The 19,814-nt window shown below is 33.7% G+C and overlaps 1 protein-coding gene across 6 annotated transcripts in view; it reads left to right on the forward strand.

The window, feature by feature from the left end:
• LIPI (lipase I) overlaps positions 1–19,814 on the forward strand; it is a 117,823-nt gene that overhangs the window by 42,701 nt on the left and 55,308 nt on the right. For 5 of the 6 annotated variants that reach the window (XM_023227510.2, XM_023227511.2, XM_023227512.2 and 2 more), the window contains 2 exons: positions 8,885–8,996; positions 16,871–17,047. The exons of the other annotated variant lie outside the window; for it this stretch is intronic. In XM_023227510.2, coding sequence (XP_023083278.1) covers positions 8,885–8,996; positions 16,871–17,047 — 289 coding nt within the window. The remainder of the gene's footprint in view (positions 1–8,884; positions 8,997–16,870; positions 17,048–19,814) is intronic. 6 annotated transcript variants of the gene reach the window in all.

Below are 19,814 nucleotides of genomic sequence, written 5' to 3' on the forward strand. Positions count from 1 at the left end.
ACATAATTATATATAATATATATCTATATTGCATCTATATATTATCGATATCTATATAGATCTATTTCTATATATGTAATATATAGATATATCCATGTATATATAATATACATATATAACATCTATATTATATATCATATATAATAGATCTATATCTATAGATAAAGATACATTACTATGTACATATATTAATATATTATGTATAACTATATATTACATATATATATCTATAGGGATATATATCTATATATAGATACTATATGGAATATACATATACATTTCCATAGATATGGGATGTACCACCATTTGTTTAACCAGTCACCTGTTGAAGAGCAGCTGGGATGTTTTAGACTTTGGCTATGACAAATAAAGGTGCTTGAATATTGTGTATTAGTTTTTGTGTGAATATGTCTTCATTATCTGTCATAAATTCCCAGGAGTGTTATTGCTGGAACAGAAACTAATTGCACATTTAGCTTTGAAAAAATTTGACCTTTTTTTTTTTTGGAGTGACTGTACCTCTTTACATTATCCCAATTAAAATATAAGTGATCTAATTTTTCTGATTTTTTTTTTAATTTGGTGCCATTATTTTAAAAATTCTTATGCATTCTGACAAGCATGCAGTGATACTTCAGTGGTTTTAGTATTCATTGCCCTGATGACTATGAATGTTGACTATTTCTTCTACTTATCCACCTTTGCTAAAATGTGTATTCATGTCTTTTGGACATTTTTCAATTGGGCTTTTTTTCTAAGCTGTTGACTTTTGATAATTCTTTATATAATTTCTAAACTAGTCCTTGTCAATATTTGATCTACAAATATTTTCTTACAGTTTGTAACTTGTCTTTTTATTCTGTTTCACAAAAGCATTGGCAGAGAAAAAGTATTAGTTTTGATGAGGAGTAATTGATCATTATTTTCTTTTAGGTATGTATCATGCTTTAGGTGTCAAGTCTAAGAACTCTGTGTTGAGCCCTAGGTCCTGAGAGTTTTCTCCTATAACTTTTTTTCTAAAAATAATATAGTTCTATGTGTTACATTTACATCTGAAATCTATTTCTATTTAGTTTTTTTATAGCTCCAGCATCATTTGTTGACAGGTTCTCTTTTATTAAGTGCTTTTGCATCTTTATCAACAATTGGTTAAAATGTATCTCTGTAGATAGAGATATATAATATAGATATCAATATGTATCGATATATTTATTGACATATTTTTTGTATCTGTTTGTGTTGGGTCTATATTTTGATCTATATACTTTTTTCATTTATGTATGTGTTCATTTCTTTTTCTAGTACCACATAGCATTTAATTAGTGTAGCTATATAGTAAGCATTAATGTCAAGTAGACTGATTATTTCCTCTTCATTCTTCATCATGATTATTTTAGATCTTCTAGTGTATGTGCATTTCAATATAAATTTTAGCATAACCTTGTCTATATCTGCAAAAATTTGCCTGATGTTTCAACAGAAATTACATTAAACATATTTTTCAATTTGGGGAAAGCTGGTATCTTTACCATGCTGAATATTCTAATTCATGAATATGATATGTCTTTCCATATACTTTGATTCTTTGATTTTTTCAGTCAGCACTTTATAATTTTCAACATACAGATCCTGTGCATCTTTTTTTATGTTTATATCACATATTCATTTTGGGGAGTAATTCTAAAATGTATTTCTAAATTTTGGTATCTCCACATTCATTGTTAGTATATAGAAATGAGATTGCATCTTTTGTGTTGAATTTGTTTCTTGGGACCTTGCTGAATTCATTTATTGTTTCTAGGTTAAAAAAATAGATTCATTGGAATTTTCTATGTAAGCAATTATGTTTTCTGCAAGTAAGAATGCCCTTATTTCTTCTATTACAATCTGTTTGCATTTAATTTCTTTAAATCTATTTATTGCAATGGCTAGAACTTCCAGTACTATTTTGAATAACAGTAGTAAGCACAGATACCTTTGCCTTAGAGAAAAAAAAAATCCAATCTTTTGCTATTAAAGTGTGATGTGACTTATAGATTTTTTTGGAGGTACACTATGAAATTGAGTTAGTTCCCCTCTATTCCTAACTTGCCAAGAATTTTACCTCATAAATATGTGTTGGATTTTGCCATATGCTTTTTATGCATAATTGATATGATCATATAATTTTTTCTTTAGTTTGTTGATATGTTGAACTACATTAATTGATTCTAGAATGTTGAACAAGCTTTGCATTCCAGTAATAAATTCTACTTGGTCTTAGTGCATATTTTTTAAATACATTGTTGAATTTCAGTTGTTAATATTTTGTTGAGAATTTTTCTAAGTCCATAAGAGATATGTGTTAGTAGTGTTCCTTTCTTATTGTCTTTGTCTGGTTTTGGCATAAGAGTAATAGTGTATTCATATTACTATAGTAATACAACGTCATAAAAAAAAAAGTGAGCAAGTTATCCCTTCTCTATTGTCTGTTCTGGAAGAGATCATGCAAGATTTCTGTTAATTCTTTAAATGTTTGGCAGAATTTTCCAGTGAAACCATTTGGGTCTGGAGATTTTTGGGGAGGAAGTTTTACTACAAATTTAATTTATTTAATAATTTTAGGACTACTTGGATTATCTGTTTCAGCTTGGTTGAAGTTTTGTAGTTTGTAGTTTTTGGGGAATTGGTCCATTTATTTTAAGGTGTTGAATTATGAGCAGCAGGTTTTTAAAATTATCTTTTTAATGATTGCATTATCTTTAATAATGCCTTTTGTTTTATTCCTAACAGTGATTTGTGTCTTGGTTCTTTTTATTTTGTCTGTCTTGCTAGACAACACGGTTTATCAATTTTATTGTTTTTTATTCAAGAATCAGATTTTTGTTTAATTTTCTATAATGTTCTTTTATTAAATTTCATTAATTTCTGCTTTATTCTCTCTCTCTGTGTGTGTATATATATATATACACACACACACACACGCATATATATATTTCTACACACACATCTTTTCTTCTACTCTGTTTTGGTTTATTTTGTTCTTTTTCTATTTTCTTGAAGCAGAAACAAACTATTGGCCTGAGATATTTCTTCATTTCTAATGTAATCATTTAGTCTATGAAATTTCCTCTCAGTACTGCTTGAGCTGTGTCTTATGTGTTTTGATATATTGTATCTTTTTTATTCTGTTCTATGTATTTTTTAGAGAACTCTTCTTTGACCATGGGTTATTTATAAGCATGCTGTTTAATTTCCACTGTTTAGAAATTTTCCTTTTGTCTTTCTGTTACTGATCTTTAGTTTAATTTTATTATGGCTAGAAATCAAACTGTATAAAATTTTTAACAACGTCCTGAGGTATTTTTAGTAGTAAAGGATTGATTGCTTTCGGCTCATGCTACATGGGTACTGGCAATACATGTGTATTCTGCATTTTTGGGTATAATATAATATTTTGTTGGCTGATCTCAGACATCATCAAGTCACTACAGCATCAACTTAAAGTAAAAAAAAAAAAATCTCCTCTAAATTCAACAGGTACAAAGATCTAAATCTTGTTGTCTAATTCATCTAAATCAGATTTGGCTAAAGCTGTGGATATAAGTACTTGGACATAATTTTTCTTCATCTGTGAACCTGTGAATCTCAGGAATCAAGTTACCTCCTCCTCAAATACAATGATGAGACAGTTATAGGCATTCTTGTTCAAAGAGAAGAAAAGTAGAAGAAAAATAGAGTCAACACTCTATGCAGTTTTTAAATTCAGCCAGGCAAGCTCCATTTGATTTGAAGACCTGGGAAGAATTCCCTGTGGTTCTTGGCTCTGCTCCCTGGGTTCATGGCTTTACATGTTGATCTCTTAGAGTCCTTCTCTCTCTCTTTCACCCCCTTCTTTTTTAAATGTATAAATGGTAGCATATGCTTGCATCTGAGTAATTTTTTCATCTTGCTTCTTGTTTGTAGAAATTTTCCAGGACTCAAAACTTTCCCTCATTTTATACTCTGTTGCTTGTAGTGCAAGTTGGCACTATTTATACCACTATAACCTTCACCAAAGTCTGGTGGATCTCTGTATATGTCACAGAGAGTCATTCATTAAAAAAGAGACTCCTCCATATCGTTCCTAGATGATCCTGCCTCTATTATTGGCCTCTGCTGGGATGGCTAAAGGAATCTGTGAGTTATATGCCTAATATTTTCAAAGACCCTTTTGTGTGACTAAATGCTCTGATTTTAAAAATCTTTCTGAGGGAAAAGGTTGTCCCAGCTATACCTTCAGCTTTTTCTCTAGAGCTTCATTTCCCAATAATAAATTACTTAACTTGAGCATCTTTAGTAAACTCGCTAGGCTGAGGATTTCCCAAATCAGTGAGTCAGGGTTCTTTTAATTTAACAGTTTCATCTCAATTTCTGTCTTTCCTCACACAATTCACGATGAGCACCAAGGAGAAATCTGGCCACACTTTCAACCCCTGACTTATAAATCCGCTTGGTTCAATTTCTGATTTCTTCATTTACAATTTCTGCTTTCCACATAAATTGCAGTACGTAATTCCACTAAGCTACCTGCCATGATGTAGTAAGGATTCTTTTTCTACCAGTTTCCAATAATATATTTCTAATTTCCGTCTGAGTCCTCAACAACAGCAAGATTAACATCCTTATTCATTTCATTAGACATCCATATTTTTCACCAACAGCCTTTTTGCAATGTGGATTTTCTCTGCCATGTTCCTTATTTCCTCCTGTGTCCTTACTAGTACATTTCTACTAACAGTTTATTCAAGGAAATCTAGGTTTTCCTATTATGTTCCTAACAATTCTCCCAGCTTCTTCTCATTTCTAATTTAGAAGCCACTTGTCCACTTGTATATGTTTTTTATAGCTTTATCACATCGTTTGTATCAAAATGTATATTGATTTCCTATAATGACCCTAACAAATTACCACAAATTTGGTGGCTTAAAACAACACAAATGTATTATCTTAAAGTTCGGTAGTCCAGCAGTCTAATACAGATGTCACTGTGCTAAAGTCAAGGTGTTAGCAAGTGCATTCCTTTCTGGAGGCTCAGGGGAGAATATACTTTCTTAACTTTTCCAGCTCTAGAAATCGTTCGCATTCCTTGGCTTGTGGCCTTTTCATTCACGTTAGTGGACTGAGTCTTCATGTTATATCATTTTGACCCTTCTTCTGTACCATGTCTCTTTTTCTGATTCTCTTCTTTTGTCTTCCTCTTCCTCTTTTAAGGCCCCTTGTGATTACATTAGGTCCACCTGGGTAATTCAATATAATGTCACTATTTTAAGAACAGCTGGTTAGCAACTCTAATTTTATTTGCAATCTTAATTATCCTTTGCTATATAAGATAACATACTTGTAGGTTCCAGGGATTAGGACAAGGATATATTTGGGGAGGCCTACAACAATTACAATATGCATACATTATTTATCACTGTTTAGTGATTCCAACATTTAACCATTTCAAGTAAAATGTGGAAACCTCACTTCCATGTAGGCCCATTTACATTCCCCATTTTTAATTATCATGATTTTGAATATCAGATTGTGTAATAGTTTTTGTTTCATTCCTTAACATTTACAAAATCAATGAGAAAAAATACCTATTGTATGTACCCATATTTATTCTTTTCCCATTGTTCATTCTTTTTTCATAGTGATTCACGATTATTTCAGCAATTCCTTTCTGTGTGAAGAAATTACTTCTGACAATCTCTAAGGATAATTCTGCCAGTGAGATTTGTTTGTTACTGTTTCTTTGTCTGAGAATACTCTATTTCCCCTTCATTCTCAAAGGACAGTTTTGTTGGATGTAAGATTTGAGGTTGGCAGTTATTTTCTTTCAGCACTTGAAAAATGTAAAATTTTCTTTTGACCTCTATGACTTTCAGATGTGAAATCCATATGATTCAAGTTGGTGTTCTGTAGGTAATGCATCATTTCCTTCTGGCTGCTTTCAAGACTTTTATTTCTTTGTTTTTACTTTTGCAGTTTTATTATGATGTGTCTTGGTTAGAATTTCATGAGGTTTTTTATATTTCAGGTTCACTTAGCTTTTTCAATCTGTGTTGTTTTTTTTCCACCAAATTTAGAAAGTTTTCAGCCATCATGTCACAGCCCCATACTCTCTTCTCTTTCTGACACTCTAATAGCACAAATATTACATCTTTTATTATAGTCCCACAGATCCCTGAGGCTTTGTTCATTTGTTTTTCTCCATCTTTTTCTCTCTGTCATTAAGATTGATTGGCCCTCAAGTTCACTGATTTTTTCTTTTATTATCTCCACTCACTATTGAGTATATCCTGTGAGTTTTGTATCTGCAATTGTATTTTTTGTTTCTGTAATTTTAGAAGTCCAACACACTATTCACTGCATGATGGAGCCACCTTTGCTTCTGTAATTTCATTTTTTCTTTTACAACTTTTTTCTTTGCTGAAGTTTTAATTCTTTTCTCATTTTTTCAAGAGACATGTTAACTTTGAATCATTATTGTGATGGCTCCTTTAAAATAAATGTCAGATAATCTCAGCATTGAATTTATCTCAGGGTTAGCATCAGGTAATTTTCTTAACAATGTTGTGATTTTCTTTGTTCTTGGTATTTTGGGCAATTTTTGATCATATCCTGGACATTGTATCTCTTGTGTCAAAATCTGAGTTCTATTTAAATCTTTTATTTTAGCAGGCAGTTCCCCTGTTAGGTGTTGGCTTTAGATATTCTAAGGCTATGATTTTTAGTTGCGTAAAACTTTCAGGGCTATCATATTTTCTCAGCAACTAACTTATTTTTTTGCTTTTTATGCATTTATACATGAATATAGATCTTGCTTCACAAACTTCTATCGGACTCTGTCACAGCTACAAGTTGCCTCATAGAGCCTTTGAATTTTTTCTTCTTTTCTATCTTCAATATTATATCCTGTAGCAGTTTACTTCCGTTTCTCATTTAATAATACATATTAATTATAAATAGTATCATCAAATACTTCCTTATAGTTACCAATTTCAGTTGTCTACATTTTGTCTTATCCTCTCATTCAACTCCTTCCTTCTGGGTTTAACTATTTTCTTGCTGAGGTATATCCTAGTAGTAGCTTTTCAATAGTAGTCTCTCTCAGTCTGTTTCTTTTTCCTTTTTCTTTTTCTTTTTTTGTCTTTCCTGAAAATGTCCTTATCCTTCCCTCACTCAGGAATGAAAAGATAGTTTAGGACAGAATTCTATATTGAAAGTTTATATGCTCAGCACATTGAAAATATGAATTCTCTTGTTTTCAGATACATTTTTTTTCATTTATCTTCAATCTAATTTTTCCATGAAGATAATCTATCATTTCATCAGACTGAATGTATTCATTGATTTATTTTTTTTATATTGTTATTTTCCAGTCTCAATGGTTTGTTCAAGTCTGGATTAAAAACTAATTTAAAAAAAAAAACTATTTGTGCTATTTCAAAATAGAGATTCATGTCTATCTTTGATATAGAAAACTCTCAGAAATCAGCTCTTCTTCAAAGTTTCCTTTCAGAGCAAGTCAGATTTCCTTTTTTCAGAACCGTATTACCACAATCCTGAAGCATTTTAATGTAAATTTGTGGGGGTCTTTTAACATGTAACTAGTGTAAACTTAAATTTCATGTTACCTGGAGTTTTATTTAATCTCAAGAAACAATTTATGTTTTCACCTAATACTCACACTGAAAAAGTAGGAAGAATTTTCCTAGTTCCTGTTTCAATGGTGGGTCAGGGAATTTCAATTATAAGGGTCATGGCTCTGTGCAGGGAGCTCCATTTCAGCTTTGTCCTTTAACATCATGTCTCCTGTTCCTGCTTGGAGGTTGACACTTCAGCCTCCATCTTCATGCCACAACAGGCTCTGAAGTCCCAGAGGGGTCCAGGGCTTCAGTTCTTCTGGCCTTGGTGCTAATTTATCTTTGTTTCTGCTTTCTGACACTTCCCCTTCCTTCTTCTGAGTTGGTTGCATATTGAAACATGGATTGTATACGTAGCATTTCCATGTACTTATAGTGGGAGGGTGGCTTAATCTGTAACATCTCAATATTCTATGCTGTCAGAAATCATCTGAGTAAGCCTGAATGCCCATTTTTATGGGCAAGGTGAATCAAAGTACCTTGCCTAAGGCTGTGAAGTAACTTCAAAGTGAGAAGTGCTTATTTATACCTCTTGTGTCAGAAATGGGGAAAATCTAATTATAAATCCGTTGTGTTCTAGGAGGTGGGTGCACCAAACTTGGGATAACTCCCATAGTCAAAATTTCCTGTACAGGCCTGGCAACATATAGAAGTGAGTTCAGCATCCTTGCCTGTGAAAGATATACTCTACCGAAGTTTAGTAAAGGCAATTTGAATAAGAAATACTATGAACTTACCATATATATATATATATTTCACAGTCATTCTTGAACAGCCAGTGAAATTAGGAATTACGTTTGGCAAGCAATAGCTGGTACTATTAATCAGATAATTAAGAAATCTTATATTTACCTTAGATCTGCTATTGAAAAGTAAAAGTTGCTTAATTGGCCTAATTTCTGGAAAGTTTTGGTTTTCAGACCAGCTAGTATTTAGGAGCTATTTGTTCAATACTTCACCGTAACCATTACTGGCTGGCAGGCTTTTTCATCTCTCATGTTTAAGAGTAATCAAAAATTGACAAACAAAAGGTAAAATATATTACCCATTTACCAAATGAGTCCTCTCAATAACATTATTTGTGTATGTAATATGAGCCTAGATTACATATCTATCTATACATACTCACACATATTTATACACACACACACATATATATATTTGAATATGTACCAAAACCAAAAAATTAAAAAATAATGTGAGTTGCATTCTACATTTTTATTTTGTAGCCTATTATTTCGTTCTCAGTATAATTGTTCCGGATAAAACTATGATGGATGGCTCTTTTTCATTTAAATTATTAAACCAGCTTGGAATGATGGAAGAGTCAAGGTTTTATAAGTAAGTAAAATTTACTGTTTTCCTCTCTCATATATTCAATGTTTGCTTTCTTCAGTATCCCATCCAACAGATAATTTAAAGAGTATAATTTATTTTTAATCCAGAGAGTCTTAAAATGCTAAATATTAAAAGGATCTCATGTGTTATATTCTAATTCCTTTATTTCACAGAGAAAGGTAACATATGTTCATATGTTAAAGACGCCCTCTTACTCTAAACAACTAGTGACTTTAAAAGTTATAGGAGTATCAGGAGATGGAAACCATCCTGGCTAACATGGTTAGAATTTTTTCTACTAAAAATTCAAAAAAATTAGCTGGGCATGGTGGCACATGCCTGTAGTTCCAGCTACTCAGGAGGCTGAGGCAAGATAATCGCTGGAACCCAGGAGATGGAGGTTGCAGTGAGCCAAGATCATGCCACTGCACTCCAGACTAGGTGACAGAGCAAGAATCCATCTCCAAAAATAAATGAATAAATAAATAAATGAATAAATAAATAAATAAGTTAAAGAGTAAAAGGTGACTTTGTTTCTTTCTCTCTCTTTTAACTCTCATTGCAGTTTTTCCTAACCGTATTGCCTTCTAATTCTCTCCAGTTTTCAGGCAATATCATGTTCACAGTGATGTGAATAAATGTTTAGTGACTTCTGTAAATAGAGTGACACAATTTTAGTGTTTCAGGGAACTATTCCCACCTACAAGGCTCCCAAATAATAGGGGAGGGTTTTGTTTTTTTCTCAATCTTTTATTTAACCTTTTATGTATGTACATATGTATGTGCAAGTGTGTATACATATTTTTAAGGTTATATAATTATATAAAAGAATGTTCTTGGCTTCAGCTGGTTGAATATATATTTCTGTGTTTAATAAATTCTTAAACTAGAAAATTATTTTTTTCTTAAATAAAAGAATGATATAAACTGGCACACTACTATATAGTTGTGGTTTCCAACCTGCTGTGCTAGACTTCTAACTAGCCATTAAACAACGAAACGATTTTCAAAAGGCTCACAGGCACCATATCTAGTGATTAAAAGAAATATCAAAGTGTATTTTGTTGTGGATAGAGCAATTTGGCTTAAGTTTTGACTGGTTATTGAACACATTAGGATTTCAGGAAGCGTGGTTGGTATTTCCAACATTTACTGCAGTCACAGTATAGGTAGTTACAGTGCATGAATTAGCTAATTAACTAAATTATTGTGTGATGGACCTTGGACCTTGAGAATATAGTGACATCCAAACTCTGTGAGCCAGGAGAAAGTCCCTGACTACTTATTTATTTGCACCTTCACCAACAATGGCAGTGAAAATGTTTAATGTTACAGTATTATTAGCACAGGTAAAATCTGAAACGATATTAAAATATAAAAAGTAGCCATAGCTCATAACAGTAGGTAAACCTTTCAAACATTGGAATCCACAAAGAAAATAAGAAAATAAGTTCTTATAAAAAGAAAATAAGTTCACCATAACGAAAATATAAAATACCTGTGTACTGAAGTAACATAAAGACCATTCCATCATGGGATGCCATGATTATCCTTAGCAATAATATCCTGGGTTACAAGTCCCGCAAAATTTTTAAAATTTTGCATAAACATATGTTTAATATTAGAGTGTGTAAATGTAATTTTCTTAAAGTTAATAAAGACATTGAAGATGATTTAACAGTTGTATAGAACTGGTAGTGAAAGAGTAACAATTATCCGTTTTCCTTTCCCTTTTTAAACTAACCTTCAGTCACCCAAAGAAGATAAAATAAACAAAAATTCCAATCCAAATTCTTGACTTTGTCAAGACCCATCTTTTATTGAGAGAAACTTTTTGGCCCTTTTCACCTAATTTTGAACACTGAGTGTTTTAAAATAATAACTGACATTATTCCATAATTGTTCATTACTTTAAATTGCTTACAATTGTATTTATGTATGTATATACATATACATTCACACAAGATCTATTAATTGTTCTTATCAAAAACATGATTTTTGGCTATTAAATTGATTCAATTACTTATTCAAGTTATTCAGCATCAAACTTATTCAGGTATTTCTCAAAATAATGGGAATCCAAATTGACACAGACAGCATTTTGTTCCCAAGAAAGTCACAGAATACTGGAGACTCATGCATAATTGCAGCATTTAGTAAAATGTTTTATAAAAGAAGATCACTTATTGTATTGTTGGAGCACAGAGAAGAATCAAGGAACTATTTGAAAGCAAAGCGATACAGTCAGGGAACAGAAAGGATGTAACAAAAACCTAGAGATATGAGAGTACCTGATATGGTTTGGCTGTGTGTCCCCATGCAAATCTCACCTTGAATTGTTGTAATCCCCACGTGTCAAGGATTGGACCAGGTTGAGATAATTGAATCATGGGAGTGGTTTCCTCCATACTATTCTTGTTGGTCCTGTAGGTTGCAGAAGACAAGAATTAGGGTTTGAGAACCTTCACCTAGATTTCAGAGGATGTGTGGAAATGCCTGGAGCTCCAAGCAGAAATCTGGTGCAGGGGCAGAGTCCTCATGGAGAACCTCTGCTAGGGCAATGTGGAAGGGAAATGTGGGATTGGAGCCCTATACAGAGTTCCCACTGGGGCACTGCCTCGTGGAGCTGTGAAAAAAGGGCTGCATTCCTCCAGACTCCAGATTGGTAGATCCACTGGCAGCTTGCACTGTGCACCTGGAAAACCTGCAGACAACCAACCCTAGCCATGAAAGCAGCTGGAAGAGGGGCCGTACCCTGCAAAGCCATGGGGTGGAGCTGCCCAAGGTCACGGGAGCTCACCTCTTGCATCAGTGTGTCCTGGATGTGAGACATGAGTTAAAGGGGATCATTTTGGAACTTTAAGGTTTAATGACTGGCCTATTGGATTTCAGACTTGGATGGGGCCTGTAGCCCCTTTGTTTTGGCCAATTGCTTTCATTTGGAATGGGTGTAATTTACCCAATGCTTATACCCCCATTGTATCTAGGAAGTAACTAACTTCCTTTTGATTTTACAGGCTCATAGGTGGAAGAGACTAACCTTGTTTCAAATGAGACTTTGGACTTGGACTTTTGGGTTAATATTGGAATGAGTTAAGACTTTGGGGGACTGTCAGAAGGGCATAATTGTGTTTTGAAATGTGAGAAAATGAGCTTTGGGAAGACCATGGTGGAATGATATGGTATAGCTATGTGTTCCTACCCAAATCTCACCTTGAATTGTAATAATCCCCATGTGTCAAGGGCAGGACCAGGTAGAATCCTGGTTGAAGCACAGAGGTGGTTTCCCCCATATTATTCTCTTGATAGTGAGTGAGTTCTCAAGAGATCTGACGGTTTTATATCAGGCTTCTCTATTTGCTTGATTCTCATTCTTCTCTCTCCTGCCACCATACGAAGTAGGTCATGTTGCTTTCCCTTCCGCCATGTTTGTAAGTTTCCTGAGGCCTCTCCAGCAATGCAGAACTGTTGAGTCAGTTAAACCTCTTTTCTTCATAAATTACCAAGTCTTTGGTATTTCTCCGTAGCCACATGAGAACAGACTAATACAGTATCTAAATTCAAAAATTGCACATGAACACAGACCTGGAACAGATGTTTCAAATTTGTTCAGAAGGCAAAGAAACTGTTGGTCTTGAGTTAATTTACAAACATTATATTCTATGTGGAACAGCATGAAATAGTGATTAATTTTATTCAGATACTTGGATTAGTGCATTGTCATGAAGGAATGTAAAATATGGGAACATATACACATGTGTTATAATCTGTCCACCTAATCTTGGCTAATGGGTTTACTGTTTTTCTGTTAATAATTATTTGCTAATACAGTCATTCATCATTTAACAATGGGAATATCCTCTGAGAAATGCATGGTTAGGCGATTTTGTCATTGCTTGGACATTATAGAGTGTATTTACACAAACTTAGATGGTATAGCCTGCTACACATGTAGGCTATATGGAGTGTAGTGTAGGTTTATAACCTAGAAGCAATAAGTTACAAACCTGTACAGCATGCTACAGTATTGAATACTGGAAGCAACTGTAACACAATGGTACATATTTGTCTATGTAAAAATATCTAAGCATAGGAAAAGGTACAGTGAAAATACAGTGTCATAATCTTATGGGACCGCTATCATATATTAAGTCTTTTGTTTACAAAAACATCATTATGCAGCACATGAGTACACATTTAATTATGTTTTGGGATTTAAATTGTCTTTAAGATGCCACAGGAGTCAAAGAATTTTAAATGATCTTTTATTTTCCTTGGTAAAATGGAAACAGGAATATTTACTCAGTGTAGAAAATGTATAATATTATATAAAATAGGATTCACCTATAATTATACCATCCAGGAATACCTACACTTTGCATTTGGTTTATAATCATTCTTCCCCTTCCTCCTTCTTGTACATGCCCCTATGTGTAGACACATTATTTTTTTTATTTAGCAAAATTATGATCTGATTGAAATGTGTTCTGCATCCTGATTTTTATACTGAATGTTATTTTTTCTATGATACTAATGATTCATTGGACCAGGCATATTAATATGCCAATATAGGATGCTAAATGGGAAATATTAATATTGGATATTCAGGATAGAAAGATGGCTCAGACATATGAGTAATGCAGAGATTAGAGGGAACAAGACATGAGATAGGAGGCTACAGAAGTAGTTACTTTGATAATTCATATGAAAGATAATGTGAGCCTGGATCCAAGTCAGTGGGAATTAAAAAAAACAGGCTAAGGGAGATTCTACAGGTTTTCGGCTGTAGAACAGACGTGTTGTGTGTTTGCATGGTTAATTGAATAAGTGAACGTTAAGGAAAGAAATCAATCTAGAGTGACTTCAAGTTTTGAGCTTTGTGACTATTTAAAAAGTATAATGCTATTCTATACTGAGCTAAAAGGTACATGGAGAGAATCCAATTTAATCCATTCATTACAAATCATTGAGTTCTTCTATAGACCAGGATCTGTGCTAGGAATAGGGGATACAATTCTGGACAAATTAGATATCTGCTGTTATATAAATTAGATGTCTGTAGCAGATAGATTTTAAAAATAATAATAAAAATAAAACAATGATGCCCATCATTCTACTATCCAAACAATTTTTAATGAGCATCTACACTGATCTAGGCACTGTGTTAATTGCTGGGGATACTGTGGTGAGAAAATCAGTCATAGTCTTACCTTCATTAAGCCTGTAGCATAATGAGACATATAAGGATAGTCAAATAATTATAAAATTATATAAGTAAAATCTGTTCATGAAAACATGTCTTGACATAAATCATAGTGTATATAGAAAGTTAAAATAGGGGATGTAAATTAGTGGGGTGACTAAAAGTTTCTCTATTGATGCTTATATTGGTCGAGTCCTAAATGGTGAACAGGAGTCATTGCCCTCCTGCATTCCAGGCAGAAGGACCAATAAATACAGAAAATCTGAAGCGTAGAGAAGCATGACCCACTTCAGGAGCTGAAGGCAGTTTAGTGTGTTTAAGAATAGAGGTTGGGGACGGGCGTGGTGGCTCACGCTTGTAACCTCAGCACTGTGGTAGTCCAAGGTGGGTAGATCACAAGGTCAGGAGTTCGAGGCCATCCTGGCCAATATGGTGAAACCCTGTCTCTAGTAAAAATACAAAAATTAGCTGGGTGTGGTGGGACACACCTGTAGTCCCAGATGCTTAGGGGCTGAGGCAGAAGAATCGCTTGAACCTGGGAGTTGCAGTGAGCCGAGTTTGCGCCACTGCACTCCAGCCTGGGTGACATAGCGAGACTCCATCTCAAAAAAAAAAAAAAAAAAAAAAAAGAATAGAGACTGGGAAAGCAAGAGAGAAAGGAGAAATCTAGAGAACATTTAGATATATCATAGATACATGAAGTTAGAACATAGAACATAGAAATTAGAACTCATAGACTACGTTCCAGAATTTATATTTTGTTCACTGGGCACATGAAAACCACTGAAGTATTTTAGTTGTGGCGGTCAGGTTGAGGCCACAGTTGGATTTTTCTTTTGGAAAAACAATTTAACCACAGTGGAATGGAGAGATACAAAGCAAGATGCTGTTGCAGGAACATAGACATGACACAATGGTATCCTGGGCTTGAAGGTTGATCGTTGAAATGGAAAAATGAGGGATTCAAATCAGTTTTGATATTTCAGAGGTAAAGTCAATAGAAATTTCTGATAGATTGAATGTGGAGGTTGAAAGAAGTCTGCTATCAAGGGTGAATCCTATTTATTTGACTTGGGTAATAGGTGGTGGTGCCATTTAATCCTCTGAGACAATGTAAGTTTTAGTTTTAGGTTTTATTGTTGTTTTTGTTTTTGTTTTTTTTGTTGTTGTTGTTGGAGAAAGTGTTGGAGAAGATAAGTCATTTAGATTTGAACCTAGTGAACTTCAGGCATCCTTATGATATCCAAATGGACTTGGTGAATGACAGTGGATACATGTAACTAAAACTTAGCATACAGGCCTTAGCTGAATGTAGAGATTTTGTAGTCATGAGCAAACTGTTGGTAATTGAAACCACTGGTGTGGGTATGAGTTTGTATGGGAAGATAACACATTCCTGTCTGGATATGTTGAATTTGAATTATCTCTGAAAAATTTAGATACGTTCATGGAAAGACATTAGTGATATATCTAATGACATTGTAGTCTGTGAAATAGAAAGTGGTAACCCTGCCAGGAGGTAGCAGAGATGGACTTTGAGTGGAATGATCATGTCCTTTTTTTGGTGTCTAGCTGCTTCAAGGAATCAAAAAGAAAGCAGGAAAAAATATGAGATGGCAGGGAGTGCTGGGTGCCCCACTGGTTGCTCTTCAGCTGCTCTCTGTGTGATTGTCACCTTTGATTAACCAAATCGTTGTTGACTCAAAAGAGAAACTTCCTTAAACTGATTTTTTTAAAAAAACTTTTCTTTCCTTCACTTCTTTCCTCTTCTTTAGTCCCTTCCCTTTCTCCTCCTTCTTCTCCTCCACCTCCACCTTCTACTTTTCTTCCTCTTCCTTCATCTCCTCCTCCTACACCTCTCCTTGCTCCTTCCCCTTCTTTTTCTCCCCTTTGACATCAGTTTTGTCTAGTGAGAAAAAGTGCAATAGAGTAGCTGGAGTTCCTCTTGGGGTTATGAAAGCCCATATTGAGATAAATGACTCCAGGGACCCACATTTCTGGCACATAGAGATGAGAAATTGAGCAGAGTAGTGAGGAGCGTTATTAGCTGTGTGGCTTTGGAAAAGACTTTTATATGCTCTGATGTTCAGTTTTCTTATCTGTAAAATGGTAATACTCATAGTACCTAATAAAAGAGTCTTTCAGGTAGTTAAATGAGATTAAGTTTGTAAAGCTTAATTATATTGTAAATGCACAGAAAATTGTACTTATTAAACACTATATTTCTGTTTTGCATCTCAGGCCTTTGTAAGTTATTGTTCTAGATCAAAAATATTTGATAAAATATTTTTAAGTTATACTTTAAGCATCTAGTCTATTTAAGGAACTACGATAATTGTAAGGGGTCTAAAAAACACATATAGGATGACTTCTCTAATTCTAGTCAAATGTGCAATCTAGACATCTACTCAGAAAGACATATCACTTTTTCCCAAAAGAAGCATTTTCAAAATAGTTCTATAAAGGAATGCATTTATTATTATTTTGCATTTATTATTTTGTTCTGTTATAAATTACTGTTTTAATTATTTTAATAAATACCCAATAATATTTTGTTTGACCTTCTCCCTATATTATTGTTCTCTGTGGCCTCCCTTATTAGGATTATATTGATTTTAGAATTGAATTATGTTTCAAATTATTATATGCTAAGTGTATCAAATTTTCTCCCTAGAAAGAACAAACCACTTTGTAAACTTCAAGAAGTCAAGATTCTTGCTCAATTTTACAATGACTTTGCAAATATTTCAAGCATTGGTTTGACATATTTCCAGAGCTCAAATCTACAGTGTTCCACATGCACATACAAGATCCAGAGTCTCATGTTAAAATCACTTACATATCCAGAAAGGTAAGAAAATTAAATTTTGATTTCAACATGTTATCTTTTAAACTTGAAAATATTGGTTTGCTAAGTAATGGTTTAAGAATTCATGTATTCAAATATCTGTTTATTGTGTATTTCAGACTATATTTTACATAAATATTAGAATCTCAGAAAGGTTTAAAAGTTTTTTTTGGCTTTAATAAAATTTATTTGGGAATCTCATTGTCTAATTAAAGAAAAAACACACACAATCATTTCATAGATACAATAAAGATAAAAAAACAAGTAACATCTATGCCTGCCTTAGAAGTTTACCAGTAATTTCTTTCATATACGTACATATTAACAGAGTGGTGAGAGTCCTTTTCCACAATTTTTTAGATGAGGGTCATTGTCTAAAACTCTCTAAGAAAACATATGGTGACAGAAGATAGACTTTATCATGACTTCCAGCAATATCTTCTTTCTCTCAACTTCATTGCTGTTTACTTAGGAAGACAGAAAAGCCCACTTTCATCTACTGTATCTAAGATCCTATGGATCACTTGAGATTCAACCCCAAGAATACACTGACAGGAGTGAGGTTCTCAGATGTTTACTATAACAGCGCGAGGAGAAGCTGACACTTTACGTTGCCGTTTTATAGTCACATGTCTTGGTTTGTCAGTACGTCACAAATATCTCCATTCCTATTAAAATGTAACACAATCCTGACTGGGCACCATTTTCTTGAAGGCGGTATGCTCTAGAAGTGTTTTTCTTATCACATTTAATATGCTCTTCTCAGTTCTACGTCCTCACAGAGGTTTTCCCACTGTCCTTGTTCCACATGGTATAGATGTACATGTTTGCTGTAGAAGAATCCATATTTCCATTGACAACACCCTGTGAAATCATTAAGAACTATTAAAAATCTCTTTTATAAGTTGGTCATCTGTCAATCTGCATGTATGAGTTGTCCAAACAGTAAGCATCAGCTGAGCGCCTATAGAAATGGGTGTGTAGATTGTTGGAAATCTCTCTTTTTTAGTTGACTGTGGGGTGCTTCCTCTTTATTTCTCTTTATGTCCCTGTATTTATATATATTTATTTCCCAGTTATCTTCTTGTCAATGTTGAACATAGTACACAAGAACCTGTGGAGAGTAAAAATAAAAATAATAAATGATGATAATATACATTTAGATGAGGCCTGTATCAATAGAAGAGAGGTGGGAAGTCATTTTATAACTTTTGGTGTGATATTATTTAGTTACTGAAAAGTCAGTAAATCAGATGTTGCTAAAATGGCAAAAATCTAAGAGTAATTGTATTTTTCTGTGCCTTTGATTGAAATACTTACAAAAACACCAAAATATCTGAACATTTTCGGCAGGAACATTAGCAACATCATTCCCTATGAAAGTACATAGTGGGGAGGGATCATGCCTTGAAGGACCAGAGCTGTAAGATTTTCAATCTTCAACTAATCTCAGTATCTATTATTATCATTGTTATTATTGCTTCTCATCACTCTATCTTTTCCAAAACATCTCATACTTTTAATGGTAAAGGGCTACTGTATTTGGGGACTCCATTATCTGGTCATTAGAACAGCATATACAGTTGTGGCAGTTGTGGAGTAGGCCTATTTTGCTGGATTTTTCTAGAGTTAATATACTAATTATATTATAAATATAAAATCTAAATTATAAGTATGTAAATTGGCCAAGCATGGTGGCTCATACCTGTAATCCCAGCATTTTCAGAGGCCAAGTTGGGAGGATCACTTGAAGCCAGGAATTTGAGACCAACCTGGGCAACAAGGCAAAATCCCATCTCTACAAAAGATTTAAAAAATTAGCTATGCATGATGGTGTGTGTTTTCTGTAGTCCCAGCTGCTAAGGAAGCTGAGGTGGGAAAATCACTTGAGCCTGGAGGTCAAGGCTGCAGTGAGACATAACTGTGCCACTGCACTCTAGCCTGAGCAACAGAGCAGGACATGGTCTCAAAACAAACAACAACAACAAAAAAAAACACCATACATATATGTATATATAAAATCTATTATCTGTAATCTGTAACTATACTTATATAATACACAATTATTATAATCTATAATTAAACCATTGACCTAATATGCTGACATTTTTGCTTATTTTCTTTAGGTTAGTTTATGTATTCATTTATTCAATGTTGTTTCAATTTATTCTATTTTTTAATTATAATTTAAGTTATGGGATACACATGCAGAACGTGCAGGTTTGTTACATAAGTATACACATACGATGGTGGTTTGCTGCACCCATCAACCTGTCATCTACATTAGGTATTTCTCCTAATGCTATCCATTCCCTAGCTCCCCAAGCCCTGACTATTATTTTGAAGATACAAAGCCTCCACTACACATAAGAATGGAAATTATATTTGTAGTCCACTAAGGCTAAGCTGTAAAGGGGCCAGGAGTTTTGCATCATTGTAACAGGGGTTGTTGTCCCCTAGTTGCCTTATTAAAACCTTCTAAATGTAAAGTTGGAGTATAAATAGAGATGTCTAGAAGTTATAGTGCATGCTTTCTTCCTGGGATTTAAATGTAAAGAATTTATATTATCCAGGGATAAAGTTTTCTCCCTATGGTATCATAAATACAAGATAATTTCCTTATCAGTCCAGAGGCAGCGCACATTGTAATCTTGGCCAGACATCAGAAATTTAGCTAAAATATTTGCATATAAAACAACATGTAAGCTCAAGATGAGAAAGAGAAATTTAGTTCCATTCATGTGGACAGTAAAAAGAACCAAGGATAATC

The sequence above is a fragment of the Piliocolobus tephrosceles genome, chromosome 19 (genome assembly GCF_002776525.5).
Source record: "Piliocolobus tephrosceles isolate RC106 chromosome 19, ASM277652v3, whole genome shotgun sequence".
Classification (NCBI taxonomy): Eukaryota; Metazoa; Chordata; class Mammalia; order Primates; family Cercopithecidae; genus Piliocolobus; species Piliocolobus tephrosceles.